The sequence below is a fragment of the Quercus lobata genome, chromosome 6 (genome assembly GCF_001633185.2).
Source record: "Quercus lobata isolate SW786 chromosome 6, ValleyOak3.0 Primary Assembly, whole genome shotgun sequence".
In the NCBI taxonomy this organism is placed as follows: domain Eukaryota; kingdom Viridiplantae; phylum Streptophyta; class Magnoliopsida; order Fagales; family Fagaceae; genus Quercus; species Quercus lobata.
In genome coordinates, this window is record NC_044909.1 from 44,707,158 (window position 1) to 44,723,809 (window position 16,652).

Sequence of the window (16,652 nt, forward strand, 5' to 3'; positions counted from 1 at the left end):
CACTTGGAAATGAATAGAAAAGTGGAAAGTGGATTACTACAACTCACTTTTTAAATTTTAAAAAAAAAAAAAATTATGGAGTACTCCAATTCATGTTGTTAATTATGCATATCATGTATTAATGATTAAAAATTCGAAAAATGTGACCAACATTTTGCAATAAGTCACTTGTATATATTACCCGAAGATACCACTTTAACTAAGGAAAGATACGAAAAGTAGAAGTTTGAAGAATACAAATATAATTTCTCTTCATCTAATCTAGAAAGGCTAAAAAAAGTGCGATATAACTGCAAAGATCTATTTTCTCGCGAAATGTCATCATATTCTTGACATCTTCTTTTTTTGTTTTCTGTTTGATCTCAACCGTCTATTTGATTTTGCAAAAGCAATATAGCATCAACAAGAATATGCGTACCACACATACAACCGATACTTTTATCATAATTAATTTTTAGCAAAGGTACGAATGTAACAGAGCATCACAATCCAGAATATGCGAACCACTTGATCCAAGAAAGAGACAAGACAGGGATAGAGAGATACTGCGTTTGCATATAAGTCTTAAGTTTGCTATTTCCTACATAAATTTCAAGTTCAATATAGCCTCTTTCTTTAGTAAGAAACAACAAAACACGAGAGAGAGCGAGAGAGAAAATGCAGCTCTCTTATTGTGTAAAAGAGCAGAAACCCTGTGTGCGTTGGGTGGAGAAATATTTTAAAGACTGCCTTTGCAATGTAAAAGATGATTTTTCCTTCGGTTTTGGCCTTATTAGTCTAGTGTGTTGGGGTGTGGCAGAAATCCCTCAAATCATCACCAATTTCCAGACAAAAACTGGCCATGGAGTTTCTCTTGCTTTTCTACTCACTTGGGTTGTTGGGTTTGTACTTTCTTCTCCTCCCATACTTACAAACACACATGCACACACACACAAACAAGAACATAAAAAAGAGTTCTTGACATTCTTTTCTTCTTCTTCTTTTTATTTATTATTTACAAAACGAAAAAGTTTAATTTTTGGGCCTTTTTTTTTGTTGTTGTTGTTGTTGTTGTTCTTGATGCAGTGATATTTTCAATCTGGTGGGTTGTCTGCTGGAACCAGCGACGGTGAGTGTGAGGCTGAGAAAACTGTAAACCATTCCATTATTGTTTGTTAGTTTTAGCTGTCCAGACTGCGGTTGTGTTGTGTTGTGCTGTGCTGTGCTGTGCCACTGTCTGGAATTTTTTTTTATTATCAAAATGCACTTTTATCAACTTGCGTGTGGTATTTTCATTTTGGTCCTCATAAACAATTTCTTCTTTCCATTTTTATTTACTTAAAAGAAAAATAGTAACATCTTCTGATTTTTGTTTTTTAATGCTTTTGATGCAGTTGCCAACACAGTATTATACGGCTCTGGTAATAGCACTATCTGAGTTGGAGTATGCATGTTCTATTTAAAGACTATGAATCCTAGATTTTCTTTATGATTTCACTTTCTGCTGCAAATAATGGAAACCATGACAACATAAGTTAAGGATGCAATTGGGGTAGGTCTGTTTGGAACGAAGCTAACCTAAAGATTTTGAGTGGCCCGGTTCAACCTCATAGTTGCTGGTTAGGCATGGTTGGGTTTGATTGTCTGGTGTGGTTATAATACTGGCTAAGAAAATTTTAGCAAAAGGTGAAAAGGATCCTGTAACAACTTCAAATTGTGGAAAAAGATGGCATGAACAGTAATCCTGTCCTGACCACAAAAAAGAAAAAGAAAAAGAAATTGTTCTTGAATATATAAATTTTTTTTCAATCCAATCCCAATCTCATGTTTGGACCAAAACTTTGACCCAAACTCACCTATTGTAGCTAGTGTTTGTGTTGAGACTAGCTTCTGCTAGCCCAAGTTGCTAATTTTTGTGATGGACCCAGGTATTTTTGTTGGAGTATGCATGTTCTATTTAAAGACTATGAATCCTAGATTTTCTTTATGATTTCACTTTCTGCTGCAAATAATGGAAACCATGACAACATAAGTTAAGGATGCAATTGGGGTAGGTCTGTTTGGAACGAAGCTAACCTAAAGATTTTGAGTGGCCCGGTTCAACCTCATGGTTGCTGGTTAGGCATGGTTGGGTTTGGTTGTCTGGTGTGGTAATAATACTGGCTAAGAAAATTTTAGCAAAAGGTGAAAAGGATCCTGTAACAACTTCAAATTGTGGAAAAAGATGGCATGAACAGTAATTCCTGTCCTGACCACAAAAAAGAAAAAGAAAAAGAAATTGTTCTTGAATATATAAATTTTTTTTCAATCCAATCCCAATCTCATGTTTGGACCAAAACTTTGACCCAAACTCACCTACTGTAGCTAGTGTTTGGGTTGAGATAAGCTTCTGCTAGCCCAAGTTGCTAATTTTTGTGATGGAACCAGGTATTGTTGTTGATATTATTATTATTATTTTGTTTTTCTTGCAGCTTTACACAATAAGTACTTTAGTCTTAGTATTCCAGTGTGTGTACTATGACTACATTCCTAGACGGTTAAAGTTCCGACAGATCAATTCTAAACATGAGGTACAATTTAATTTCCTTGTACCTAAATCTATTCAAAAGGTTTTTTCATATAACCAACCTTTTTTAACAGGACTATAAAAAGTTTGTTATTATTTTAGGCTGAAGACAAGAAAAAACCATTGAGGCCCGATAAGTCAGATGATTCAAGCATTCCGATTCCTAGAGCTTCACCAAAAACCACTACTCAAAGAGAGTACTACTATATGTATGTATATATAGCATTTTTTTTTCTTTGTATATATGTCATTATGTAGGAAAATTATTCAGTAATTTGGGAACAATGCCTCTCACTCTAACATGAATAATTAACGTTGCCCACTATTATGTCAGAGGAGGGAGTATTGCTCCTGTAGTACTAAATAATTACTCCATCATTTGATATGTTTAGCGCTAAATTACTGGATTAATTATGAATTTAATTTGTTTAATTAGTACTACAATGAGCAAAACTATTGCTTTGAATTTTGCACAGGTCAGCCAGATCTTTGGCAGGCAGTGGCACTCCACCATTTCGAACCTATCTCAGGGCGGCCAAAAGTGGTCCTTCCACAATGGCGCTTAACAGTGACTCATCATCTGAGGATGAGGCAGCTCCAACTGCATCTAAGTCATCTGCTAGCCAACCTAGGCCAATACCAAGATCAGTAAGTCTCCAACATATCAAATCAAGCATGCTTTTGCTCATTCAGCCAATTATACAAACCAAAATTGGTGTTTTTACTTTTTAGGACAATGTATATGCATCAACTTTATTCTCTTTAGAGAGAGTGCTGTATAATTGCTCTTCCAGTTTTACTTTTATGTTTCATTATTGATCAATATTCATTTATGTTTAAATTTCTACACTTAAAAAAAAAAAAAAATTTATAATTGAGTTTTTGGTCAAAAGGGGGGAAGGGGGATACAAATTAATAACCTCTGCTTCATAAGATGTAATCCCTAATTAATTGTGCTAATTGTGGGATACATTACCACACATTTATGTAGCGACATCATTTAAATAATGAAATTATAGCATCACATTGATTCAAACTGTTAAACCTCTAAAATCACTATTGTTATATGTTGGTGCACCATGGCACCTGTTACAGGTAGGTTATGGAACATTTCTAGCTACATCACTCAACTTGCCCCTAAAGAGTAACGGTTTGATCCAAGCATACGTGGGACTCACTGGGAGGAAGCTCTTACATGTATGATTGGTGATACTTCAGAATATAACTACATTAAGGCCTTTTTTTTTTCCTAAAGTTCTTACTACTAGGCCACTATATATAACAGGAACAAGGGGCAGAGAATGTTTTAGGGCAATCGTTGGGATGGCTAATGGCTGCTATTTACATGGGTGGCCGACTCCCTCAGATATGGTTAAATGCAAGTATCATTTCAAATTGCCTTTTTAGCTACTTTTATTTTTCGTTTTCATTTTTATTAAGATTTTTTCCCTAACAAAGTTATTGCACATATTGGCCAGATTAAAAGAGGAAATGTAGAGGTGATGCTCTTACCACTTTCTTGCTTTCAAACAATATCTTCAATATATTGTAGTGACTGTTCCAATTGTTGAAGACTCTTTGCATTGTAATTTTTCAGGGCTTGAATCCTCTCATGTTCATTTTTGCACTAGTTGCCAATGTTACCTATGTGGCAAGGTCTCTCTCTCTCTCTCTCTCTCTCTCTCTCTCCCTCAAAAGCTTGTTCTTTCTATATTTGGTCCCTCATATTTATTGTTGTTAATTACTACTATGCAGTATTCTTGTAAGGACCACTGAATGGGATAAAATCAAAGCTAATATGCCTTGGTTGTTGGATGCTATAGTCTGCGTGGCGCTTGATTTATTTGTATCCTTTGCTAAGTTCCTGGAAAAAAACTTAATTTTGCTTTTTCATCATCATCATCATCGTTATTATCATCGTCATTATTATTATGCTACCTTAACAAACACGTAATAGATCATTTTGCAGTATATTTACTACAGATACATTCGGAGACCAAGTAGTACTGGAGATTATGGAGACTACATGGAAGCAAGTAAACCTGTTGTGTCTTAATTGAGCATTGTGTTTGATATCACAACTTTGGACCATAATTTAATTTTCCTCACTAGTATTTGAGCTTGTATTATTTGTTTTTAGTTATTGTTTGGTACAGCGAGCCTTACATAAATAAATTAGTGGAAGCACTAATATCCTCAATATAATTTGTAATGTTGACGCTATATTGCTCAACATATAAGCCCATAAATTAGTCTGTTTAAGCCTTTTTTATATCGTTGCTGTTGAGTTTCCTGGCCTGTTGGTTCTTCAATGACTCTGACTCTGACATGCTACAAACCATGTTGTTTATCCAAGGTCCATTTTATCTTTGATGGAATCCCCTTCTTGAAATTGAGTGATTTGATTTGTTGGTAATATATGGACTAATAGTGCAATTATTGGCTCAACTTTATATCCTGCTTTCTTTGATAAGATTGGTTCTATTTTTATTTTAGAGAATATAAAGCAGTTTGGCTTTTGAACTTTTCAGATAGGGAACAAAAATTTCGTGTTTTATCTATGATTTGGTACAACATAATTTTTTTTTCTGGGTGGTAAATATTACTTAGTGGGAGTTTGGATAGCGTCCTATCGGTAGGCGTTTGTGTTTTTCCTGGGTCCCGTGCACTGTTCACGGGACCGACAAGTACAAAAAAAAAAATCTGGGTCCACGGGCACTATTCATAATTTAAAAATTATTTTGTATAGTGTTTTCAGAAATAAGTGGTATTCAAACAGACCTTTAGTCCAAAGAGGTATTAGATATCACCAAGTTCAATTTTCCAAGTTATTAATATTTAGGCTAAAATGCAAAATTTACATTCTATGTTTCAACAAAATTCATTTCAGTTCTTTAACTTTGCTTTTATTCATTTCAGTTCTTTAACTTTCAACTTTATTCAATTAAAACTTTTCCATAAACTTTTGCTATATTTTGTGGTTAATTTTAAAATTTTAAAAAATTTTCTTCAAATTTTTTTAATTAAAAAAATTCAATTAATGATTTAAAAGTATTTTTCACATTTTTTTTTCAAAATTTTTTAATAAAAGTTGACAAAAAGACCTTAATTGAAAAAATTTGAAACTTAGAAGACCAAAATAAACAAAAGCAAAGTTAGAGAACTGAAATAAATTTTGAAAAAACTTAGAAGGTGATTTTTGCATTTTAAGCTTATATTTACCACCTAGAATTTTTTTAATTTATTTTTTATATTGTACCAAATCATAGATAATACATGAAATTTTTGTGTGGTCTTGAATTGTCTGTTGGTGTTGGGCCCCATTTGAGTAGAGTTATTTACAAAAATGCCACTTAACTTAATTTCCTAATATCTGAAAACTCTCAAAAGGTTTTCTCATATCTCACTACTCATCTGAAAACTCACAAAAAATTTTCTCATATCTCACTACTCATTCTCTTTTGAGATATGAGTTATGAAAATTGAAAACAAAAATCAAACCAAGCAATAATTCATGTGGTGGGACCCATGAAATTTAAGTAATGAGTAATGGAAACACACAATCCAAATTGGGTGAGTAATACAATTGGGTCTCCTGGGCTTACACACACAACTTTTTTTCTTTTCTTTTTTTTTTCTTTTTTTGAGAAACGTTATACACAACCTAATACCTATAATATGAAAGAATGGGCCAGGCCCTAATCCTTGAGTGAATATGGATAGTAAAATGGGCAAAGAATATCGACTATATCATGGTCAACCAGGACAAGAGTTTCAACCTTCAACTATACAATGGTCAAAATCAACATTGGCAAGAATGGACAAGCACCTATTCATCACCATGAAAGGCCGAATGTTTCCTTTGGTCAACAGATGAATCCTCTTGGGAATAAGCCACACAATTTTCGTCCCTCTCAAGTTGAATCACCAACTGTTCCAATTGGCATCGAGATCAATTAATTGATCTTATTATATGAGCCAGGTTTATGTAAAATTACAAGAGAGACCTATAGAAAACCATACCCAGAGCCAAAACAGCCCCTTTGTCCTGCAAATAATCCGTAACAGCCCAATTAATAACCAAAGGGACGAAGAAAGGCCATGATTGATAATGTTGTTTATGGACTTCATGAAGACTTCTTGGGCTTGCAACATGGTCATTTTGTGCTTTTTCTTGGGGGGGGGGGGGGGGGGGGGTTATTTGGCAAAAATGACCCAGCCCGTGAAAAATGTTTATTTTAAAAGCAGGACTTCTCTACACTATATATATGTATAATGGGTTCCAATTAGCTTAACTAGTAAAGTCTTTAATTGTTAAATTAGAGATCTGAGGTTCAATATATTTACTACAAATAAATCATTTTGCAGTATATTTACTACAGATACATTCGGAGACCAAGTAGTACTGGAGATTATGGAGACTACATGGAATCAAGTAAACCTGTTGTGTCTTAATTGAGCATTGTGTTTGATATCACAACTTTGGACCATAACCTAATTTTCCTCGCTAGTATTTGAGCTTGTATTATTTGTTTTTAGTTATTGTTTGGCACAGCGAGCCTTACATATATAAATTAGTGGAAGCACTAATATCCTCAATATAATTTGTAATGTTGACGCTATATTGCTCAACATATAAGCCCATAAATTAGTCTGTTTAAGCCTTTTTTATATCGTTTTTCTTTTTTTCTTTTTTTGATAAAAGCCTTTTTTATATCGTTGCTGTTGAGTTTCCTGGCCTGTTGGTTCTTCAATGACTCTGACTCTGACATGCTACAAACCATGTTGTTTATCCAAGGTCCATTTTATCTTTGATGGAATCCCCTTCTTGAAATTGAATGTATTTGAAATTGAGTGATTTGATTTCTTGGTAATATATGGACTATAGTACAATTATTGGCTCAACTTTATTTCCTGCTTTCTTTGATAAGACTGGTTCTATTTTTATTTTAGAGAATATAAAGCAGTTTGGCTTTTGACCTTTTCAGATAAGGAACAAAAATTTCATGTTTTATCTATGATTTGGTACAACATAAAATTTTTTTCTGGGTGGTAAATATTATTTAGTGGGAGTTTGGATAGCATCTGGCTGGCAGGCATTTGCGTTTTTTCTGGGTTCCGTGTACTATTCACGTGACCTACAAGTACAGAAAACACAAAAAAAAAAAAAAAAACAACAATAAATTTGGGTCCCACGGGCATTATTCATAATTTAAAAATTATTTTGCTACAGTGTTTTCAACAATAAGTTTTCAGTTTTCAAAAATAAGCATTATTCAAACAGACCCTTAGTTCAAAGAGGTATTAGATATCACCAAGTTCAATTTTCCAAGTTATTAATATTTAGGCTAAAATGCAAAATTCACATTCTATATTTCACCAAAATTCATTTCAGTTCTTTAACTTTGCTTTTGTTCATTTCAGTCCTTTAACTTTCAACTTTATTCAATTAAAACTTTTCCATCAACTTTTATTATATTTTGTGGTTAATTTTTAAATTTTTTAAATTTTTCTTCAAATTTTTTTAATTAAAAAAATTCAATTAATGATTAAAAAGTATTTTTCACTTTTTTGTTTCAAAAATTTTTAACAAAAGTTGACAGAAAGACTTTAATTGAAATGATTTGAAACTTAAAGGACCAAAATAAATGAAAGTAAAGTTAGAGAACTGAAATGAATTCTGAAAAAACTTAGCAGGTGAGTTTTGCTACAGTGTTTTCAACAATAAGTTTTCAATTTTAAAAAATAAGCATTATTCAAACAGACCCTTAGTCCAAAGAGGTATTAGATATCACCAAGTTCAATTTTCCAAGTTATTAATATTTAGGCTAAAATGCAAAATTCACCTTCTATATTTCACCAAAATTCATTTCAGTTCTTTAACTTTGCTTTTGTTCATTTCAGTCCTTTAACTTTCAACTTTATTCAATTAAAACTTTTCCATCAACTTTTATTATATTTTGTGGTTAATTTTTAAATTTTTTAAATTTTTCTTCAAATTTTTTTAATTAAAAAAAATTCAATTAATGATTAAAAAGTATTTTTCACTTTTTTTTTTCAAAAATTTTTAACAAAAGTTGACAGAAAGACTTTAATTGAAATGATTTGAAACTTAAAGGACCAAAATAAATGAAAGTAAAGTTAGAGAACTGAAATGAATTCTGAAAAAACTTAGAAGGTGAGTTTTGCTACAGTGTTTTCAACAATAAGTTTTCAGTTTTCAAAAATAAGCATTATTCAAACAGACTCTTAGTCCAAAGAGGTATTAGATATCACCAAGTTCAATTTTCCAAGTTATTAATATTTAGGCTAAAATGCAAAATTCACCTTCTATATTTCACCAAAATTCATTTCAGTTCTTTAACTTTGCTTTTGTTCATTTCAGCCCTTTAACTATCAACTTTATTCAATTAAAACTTTTCCATCAACTTTTATTATATTTTGTGGTTAATTTTTAAATTTTTTAAATTTTTCTTCAAATTTTTTTAATTAAAAAAATTCAATTAATGATTGAAAAGTATTTTTCACTTTTTTTTTTCAAAAATTTTTAACAAAAGTTGACAGAAAGACTTTAATTGAAATGATTTGAAACTTAAAGGACCAAAATAAATGAAAGTAAAGTTAGAGAATTGAAATGAATTCTGAAAAAACTTAGCAGGTGAGTTTTGCATTTTAAGCTAATATTTACCACCCATAATTTTATTTTATTTTTTTTGTACCAAATCATAGATAAAACATGAAATTTTTGTGTAGTTTTAAATTGTCTGTCGGTGTTGGGGCCCATTTGAGTAGAGTTATTTACAAAAATGCCACTTAACTTAATTTCCTAATATCTGAAAACTCTCAAAAGGTGTTCTCATATCTTACTACTCATTCTCTTTTGGGATATGAGTTATGAAAATTGAAAACAAAAATCAAACCAAGCAATAATTTATGTGGTGGGGCCCATGAAATTTAAGTGATAAGTAATGGAAACACAACAAACCAATTGGCTGAGTAATACAATTGGATCGCTTGGGATTACACACAACTTTTTTTTTTTCTTGCAGAAACATTATACACACAACCTAATACCTCTAATATGAAAGAATGGGCCAGGCCCTAATCCTTGAGTGAATATGGATAGTAAAATGGGCAAAGAATATCGACTATATCATGGTCAACCAGGACAAGAGTTTCAACTTTCGACTATACAATGATCAAAATCAACATTGGCAAGAATGGACAAGCACCTATTCATAACCATGAAAGGTCGAATGTTTCCTTTGGTCAACAGATGAATCCTCTTGGGAAAAATCCACACAATTTTCCACCTCTCAAGTTGAATCACCAACGGTTCCAATTGGCATCGAGATCAATTAATTGATCTTATTATATGAGCCATGTTTATGTAAAATTACAAGAGAGACCTATAGAAAACCATACCCAGAGCCAAAGCAGCCCCTTTGTCCTGCAAATAATCCGTTACGGCCCAATTAATAACCAAAGGGACGAAGAAAGGCCATGATTGATAATGTTGTTTATGGACTTCATGAAGACTTCTTGGGCTTGCAACATGGTCATTTTGTGCTTTTTTTTTGGGGGGGGGGGGGGGGGGGGTGTTGTTTGGCAAAAAGGACCCAGCCCATGAAAAATGTTTATTTTAAAAGCAGGACTGCTCTACACTATATATAAATATGGTGGGTTCTAGTTAACTGAACTAATAAAATTTTTAATTGTTGAATAAGATATCTGAGGTTCAATACCTGTCTATAGAGAATTTATACTAATGTTGACGTAAAATGATCCCTACACAAAGTATATTGTAATTTTGCCCCATAACATAGAGGTTTAAATTAATTTTTATCCAACTTTTCAAGAAAGAATTTGGATTCCAATCACAGGAGTGCAGTGTAAATTCCAAGTTTGAGGATACTTTAAAAAAAAAAAAAAAAAAAAAATTAAACTAGGATATATTGTATCTATTAGAATATTGAGATAGATTGCTATTTTATTTGTCACCACCTACTTTAGGAACTCTTCAGCTACAATCTATCACAAGATTAGTTAGCTAACATCTTCACCAAACCTCTTTCACCAAGGTGTTTTCATGAAACGACTTCCAAATTCAAGTTCATCTCCATTCACCCAATATGAGTTTGAGGGATCCTTATAGAATATAAATCCAACGGGCATAGGCCCATTGTTCTAGATTTTTTGTACTACACTAATATTACTTGTACATCTTCACCTTGTTTATTTATATATAAATATACTTTATTTTACACAATTTAATACACACTGTTTTAGACTTTAATAGTATCAATTATAAGTTCAGAACACAAAGTAGCATGAGATGAAAATGGTTTTGGTAATGTATTGATTGTTCCAAAGTTTTGTCATATTTTTGAGAGACAGTTCATGGGAAAGGGAGAAGGGGGATTCAGATCACAGAGATAAAGCACCACAAAAAAAGTCATTTATATTGGACTATTATTTCGACCATGGAAGCTTACCATCTTAGTGGATGTATGTGGAAGTTCTAATCAAAATTGACATTAAACTAAGCAACCAATACTGATAAACAATCTATGTCAACGTTTTAGAGCAGAACTCCATTCTGCTTGTTTAATCATGATCGATTGATAGCTGCAGATGCGAGAAAATCCAATCAGTTTCCTTTCATGTGGTACAAATAAATTTAATGGGAAGACAAATAAATTTAATGGGAAGAAAAGTGTTTGTTTAATAAATAAGATACAATCATATTGATTCTCACAAAGTTTTGACGGTAAGCATGTGAGCTAACCATGATTGACTCTATCACAATGAGATTTCACGATCCCATAGGGAACATTTTTTTTTCGATGTGTGTTTTGAGTACCAATGGGGAACTATTACTAAAGAAAAACTGATTTCTGAGGGTAGTTTTGAATACATTACCAGATTATGGATCATTTTATTGTTGGACAATATTTATTAATGAATTCCTTTTAATGTCACCCTCAATAATAGTAAACCATCTAACTTTTTATATATATGAAAGCAACACATGATTTGAAATAGATGAAGATTTGCATTCTCTTGGGCACGAGGATAAACTACTTAAACCCGTTAGAAGTGAAAAGCTTATGGATTACTCGGTAACAGGTTCTAGCGGGTGAGATTAGTTGCCCATAGAAGTTTGATTAACAGTGAGGATTGTTTGTTGTACAGTATGCTCTGCGACTTGTAACTAAGTGAAGTTCTCCTATATCATAAAAAATTAAAAAACAAAAAGGATGAAGATTTGCATGATCTGACGATCATGAGTTTCTGCTTAATTACAGTAGTACAAGCGTTGTAGTTTCTTTTTCACCCTTATTCTAAGGAAGGATGTTCAGTAAGTCTGAATTTGCTCAACAGAGAAAGCAAGGTTTCTCCTTACTTTCTGTTTTCCATCAAATTGCTAATACCCAGTCGTAATCAGCTGGCACATGGAGCAAACCTTATCTTGATGTTGTCTTGCATGTTCCACTGTGGGTTAATCAAAGAGAGAAAGAGAATGGAAACTCCACTCCCCACGTTCTTTTTGGACCACCGACTATATAAATTAATTAGTGCAGCTACTCAATATATGATCTGACCTTTCGAATAGATAAACCATTGTCATATTTAATTCCCATGTTAGATCTTCATATCCATGATAAGTTGACTGAGATTCAAAATCTGTGGTATTTAATCATATAGTTTATATATCTGAAACAATTGCAACATCTTTTATACCAATAAGTTGACCTTATGTATTTGTGGTCCCATTCCTGAAACTAAAAAACTCTCCATTGAACCATAGATCTCGCAGGCAGAATAACTGGATTGTCGGTACTACTTAATCCCATGGAGGCCTTAGATTTCTCCCAAGTTAATTAAAATAAACTGGAGACCAAAAACATGTTTGAGTAAGTATTTCTGTATTTGGCGCAATTATGATTCCAATGCATTAGCAAGGGGTAGCTCTTGTGATTTGTTACTCTAGTCTACTAATAAAAAATGAATAATTTGCATACTTCACCAGATGATATCCTACAAGAGTTTTTTTTTTTTTTTTTTTTTTTTTTTTTTTTTTTTTTAATTTTCAATTTTAAATTTATATTTTTAACTTTTAAGTTGATAAAAAATATTAAAAATTAAAACCCAAACATGTGTAATATTGAGATTAGATAATTATATTTAAACACTAGCCACATAATCTCCTATAAGGTCACACACTAAATAATCTCTCACCCTCTCTCAACCAAAATCAAAACTAGAAATTAGATCTAGAAAACGATTTTCCTTTTGTTAAATTTTACACCAGAAACATGATTTTGGATTTTCTATTTAAAAATGATCTAGGTTTGGGTTGTATCATTTCATCAAATCATGTGTTTAATACGTCTTTAATAGGGTGAATTAAGGTTATTACGTGATTCTATTATTAATTGAAACTAGTCACGAACCCGCGCGTTGCGTGTGATAATTATTTTTATGGTGGTTTTATTAATTTTTTTTTTTTTTTACAATTTAAACTAATCTAATAATGAGTAATGTCTTTCTTAATTATATTTTTATTTATTATAGGAACAATCATAAATGTAATATAGGAACAATCCAAAACACCCAAAAAAACGTAAACTAAAAAAAAATAATAATAAAACTTAACAATGATTAATTGAACCAATATTAGGATAAAATTTTGTTTTTGATAATCTATTAAGGTTATTTTCTTTGTAGAAATTATAATTTCAGCCACCCAAAACATATTATCAAATAAAAAATTATTAGCAAAATCTAAGAATTAAATTTCTATACATGCATTGTTATAAAATAATAATAAAAAAAATAAAATTGCAAAAGTTAAAATTTGTCACCTATCCAATTATTTTCGTTTGGCTAACCTTTGCTTTTCTTTAAATAAATGGCATTATAGAATACTTCTAATACAACTATTAAGAGTACTTTGTCCACCACAAAGGATTAGAAAATAAACAAAAATTTGTAAAGTCTCATAGTTTAACATCTAAATTGAGTACTATAAAAAATCATGCTATGTAATAGAATAAATACTAAATTATCCAAGTCATGCTATGTAATAAAATAATATTATATTTTTATATGCTATACTTAATTCTTTAGAACGCAATAGGATAACATTTAACAATTAAAGAGAATATATATATATATATATATAATTAAAAAAAAAAACAACAACAACAACAATTTAAAAAACAAAACTAAATCGCATTAACTCAAAATAGAGTTTTAAAGAATATAAAAAATTATCAACCTAAAGTAGAGATGCAAGAAAAATAAAAAAAAAATCCACCAAAAAATTTAGAGAGAGAGAGAGGGAACTTTTTTTTTTTTTTTTTTTTTTTTTGTGAGGGAAAACTATGCATAGAATAGAAGAGATAGTGACAAATTTATAGTAAGAGGGTGTGAATAAGAAGAGACAAAAATAAAGGAAGATGAAGGGAAAGAGGAAAAATGATATTAATGTAGAGGGTAGTGGGGAGATGAAAAGGTAAGGAAGGGAGAAAGATTGAAGAAGTAGTGGGGAGATGAAATGGTAAGGGAGGGAGAAAGATTGAAGAAGTAGTGGGAAGATGAAACAAAATAAATGTTAAAAACAATTATAAGAAAATTGGAAAGACTGAAAAAGCTCACACAAAACTCTAACGTTGAATTGAAAAGGTTTTGGATTGGGCTTGATAATGGAACTAAATAAATAAGAGGTTGGCTGGATTAATTATACAGATTTATTATAGGGTGATAGTGGGAGTAAATAAATAAGTAATGGGCTACATTTATAGGGCTGAAAATTGTAAAAACTATTTTAAAATTGTAGGACAAATTATATTTTAAAAAAAAAAAGAAAAAAAAGAATGACGTGGCAGCTGATGTGGCGCAACGTGAGAGCAGCAGCATTAAACGCTACGCTTCAGCTTTTAGTAATATATAGATTGCAATAGTACCTTTGATAAAATAGATTTTTATTGTTATACACTTAAAAATTTATTCTATTCTTGTCATATTATAGACATCATTTCTTAAGTAACTTTTATTTGTGGTTTGTATTTAGCTAAACTGATAAAATCTCTTGTCATCGAATAAGAAATTTGGAATTCAAACTATGCTAAATTTTGCAGTATCTATCATTTTTTTTTTTTTTTTGGAAACTGGACTCAAATTTCATTTAAATCTAAATTTACAGTGTCACACGCAATTGATGGAACATCTTCCATCCAAAACAAATTAGAACTAACATTTTGTGCAAATCTAGTAAGCACATGTGCCACCTTATTTCCATCTCTCTTAATACAGCTCACAGATATCCATTCAAATGCTCCCATCAAATGCCGAATGTCCCCAACAATATTCCCAAGTGCTGACTAGTTATCCTTGGCCGAAACTATACTCCTTGTAGCATTGATATTGTCTCCTTCAACTATCAGTTCTGTGAAGTCAGTATCTGTTGCAAACTCCATCGCCTTATGACAAGCAAACAATTTTGCCTCCTCGCTGCACTGGACTGCAGGGCCCTTAACTGTCATCACTGCCATAACTTCTCCCCTTGAGTTTCTGATCACAGCACCGAACCCAGAGTTGGTGTTATCCGAGAAAATTGCTGCATCATAGTTCAACTTATACACGGACTGAGGTGGCAGTTTCCAATTGATCCCATCGTTCTGCTGTACCTGGCCAGCCACTCATTGCACAACTTCAGCTTGTAAACTCTCCTGTGACCGCTGGAATTCCTCAAGCAACTCAATTGCTCTCTTGTTCAACCAACCCGGCTCCAGAAATTTTCCTCCATGCACCAATCTGTTTCGCTGATATCAAAAAATATTTTTTAATTAATATTTTTATTAGAAAATATTAATATTTTTTATATAAACTATAAAATATTAATCTAGATATGTGATATGAATAGGATTATTTAAGTTAAATTGCAAATTATACCCCTAAAGTTTGGGGTGATTAGATTTTACATTCTAAAGTTTTAGAATTTGAATTTTATCCCCTGAAATTTGGTTATGTTTGGATTTTACACCTTGATATTTCAAAATTTGAATTTTACTCTCTATATTTTAGGAGTGTTTGGATTTTATTCCCTAAAGTTTTGGAGTATTTGAATTTCACACCCTAAAGTTTCAGAATTTAAGGGTGTAAAATCCAAACAATCCTAAACTTTAAGGGGTAAAATCTAAGTTCTGAAACGTCACGATGTAAAATCCAAACACCCCAAACTTTAGGGGGTAAAATCCAAATTATGAAATTTTAGAGTGTAAAATCCAATCATCCTCAAACTTTAGAGGTGTAATATGCAATTCACCTAATTATTTATAATAAACTTATAAAGATATAATGATATAATGAATTTAATAAGATCCTGCCTAAGTCAAATTCCACCCCATAAGGATATGCTTGATTAGTAAAGAAATTAGAAGACTTAGTGAAGCATTTAATTAGTGGTCTCACTCAAAGGGAAAATTATTGAATATTCTAGGAGTATCATAAATGTGTACTCCCTCCTCTCACATGAATTGTGGATCCCAACCATGAATTTAATTAGTGAGACCCACAATTATGTAAGAGAGAGAAGTATGCACTTATGGTACTCCGGGAGTACTCAATATTTACCCCACTCAAAGACTCAAATTCCTATAAAAAGAGGGGCTTACATCACATAAAAGGTAAGCCAAAATATTATCTTAGGACTCTCACTTTGATACAAAATATAGTTGAATCTCTTTTTGATTTAGGCATTGGAGACTCCTTACTAGAACTCATCACGGTGGGTTTTTCAATCCTTTTTGTTTGTTTTGTTTTCGGAGTCTTGATTGGTTGTGCAGAATCCTTGCTATCAACATTATGGAGAGAGAGAGAGAGAGAGAGAGAGAGAGAGAGTCATATAAGATTAATTTTAGGTGTTTAATTGGAGATATATTATTTTCCTCATTTGACTCTATTATTTGAAGTTTTCAAAAAAAAAAAAAAATTATTCTCCTAATAATAGTATAGATAACTATAATAATATTGAAAGAACTTAAATACTGTACCTTAGGTACTGTTCCTTAAGTTCCATTTTTAAAATTTAGCCATATGA

At 31.6% G+C, this 16,652-nt stretch overlaps 1 protein-coding gene across 1 annotated transcript; it reads left to right on the plus strand.

Moving 5' to 3' along the window:
- The first annotated feature begins 454 nt into the window (after positions 1-454).
- On the plus strand, positions 455-4,961 carry LOC115951012 (probable vacuolar amino acid transporter YPQ3). The gene is made up of 12 exons (XM_031068319.1): positions 455-881; positions 1,066-1,108; positions 1,374-1,400; positions 2,451-2,549; positions 2,648-2,754; positions 3,022-3,193; positions 3,641-3,742; positions 3,831-3,923; positions 4,024-4,044; positions 4,143-4,201; positions 4,301-4,391; positions 4,503-4,961. Exons 1-12 carry the CDS (start codon positions 658-660, stop codon positions 4,599-4,601), a joined length of 1,137 nt encoding a protein of 378 aa, XP_030924179.1. The 5' UTR covers positions 455-657; the 3' UTR covers positions 4,602-4,961.
- Positions 4,962-16,652: the final 11,691 nt, after the last annotated feature.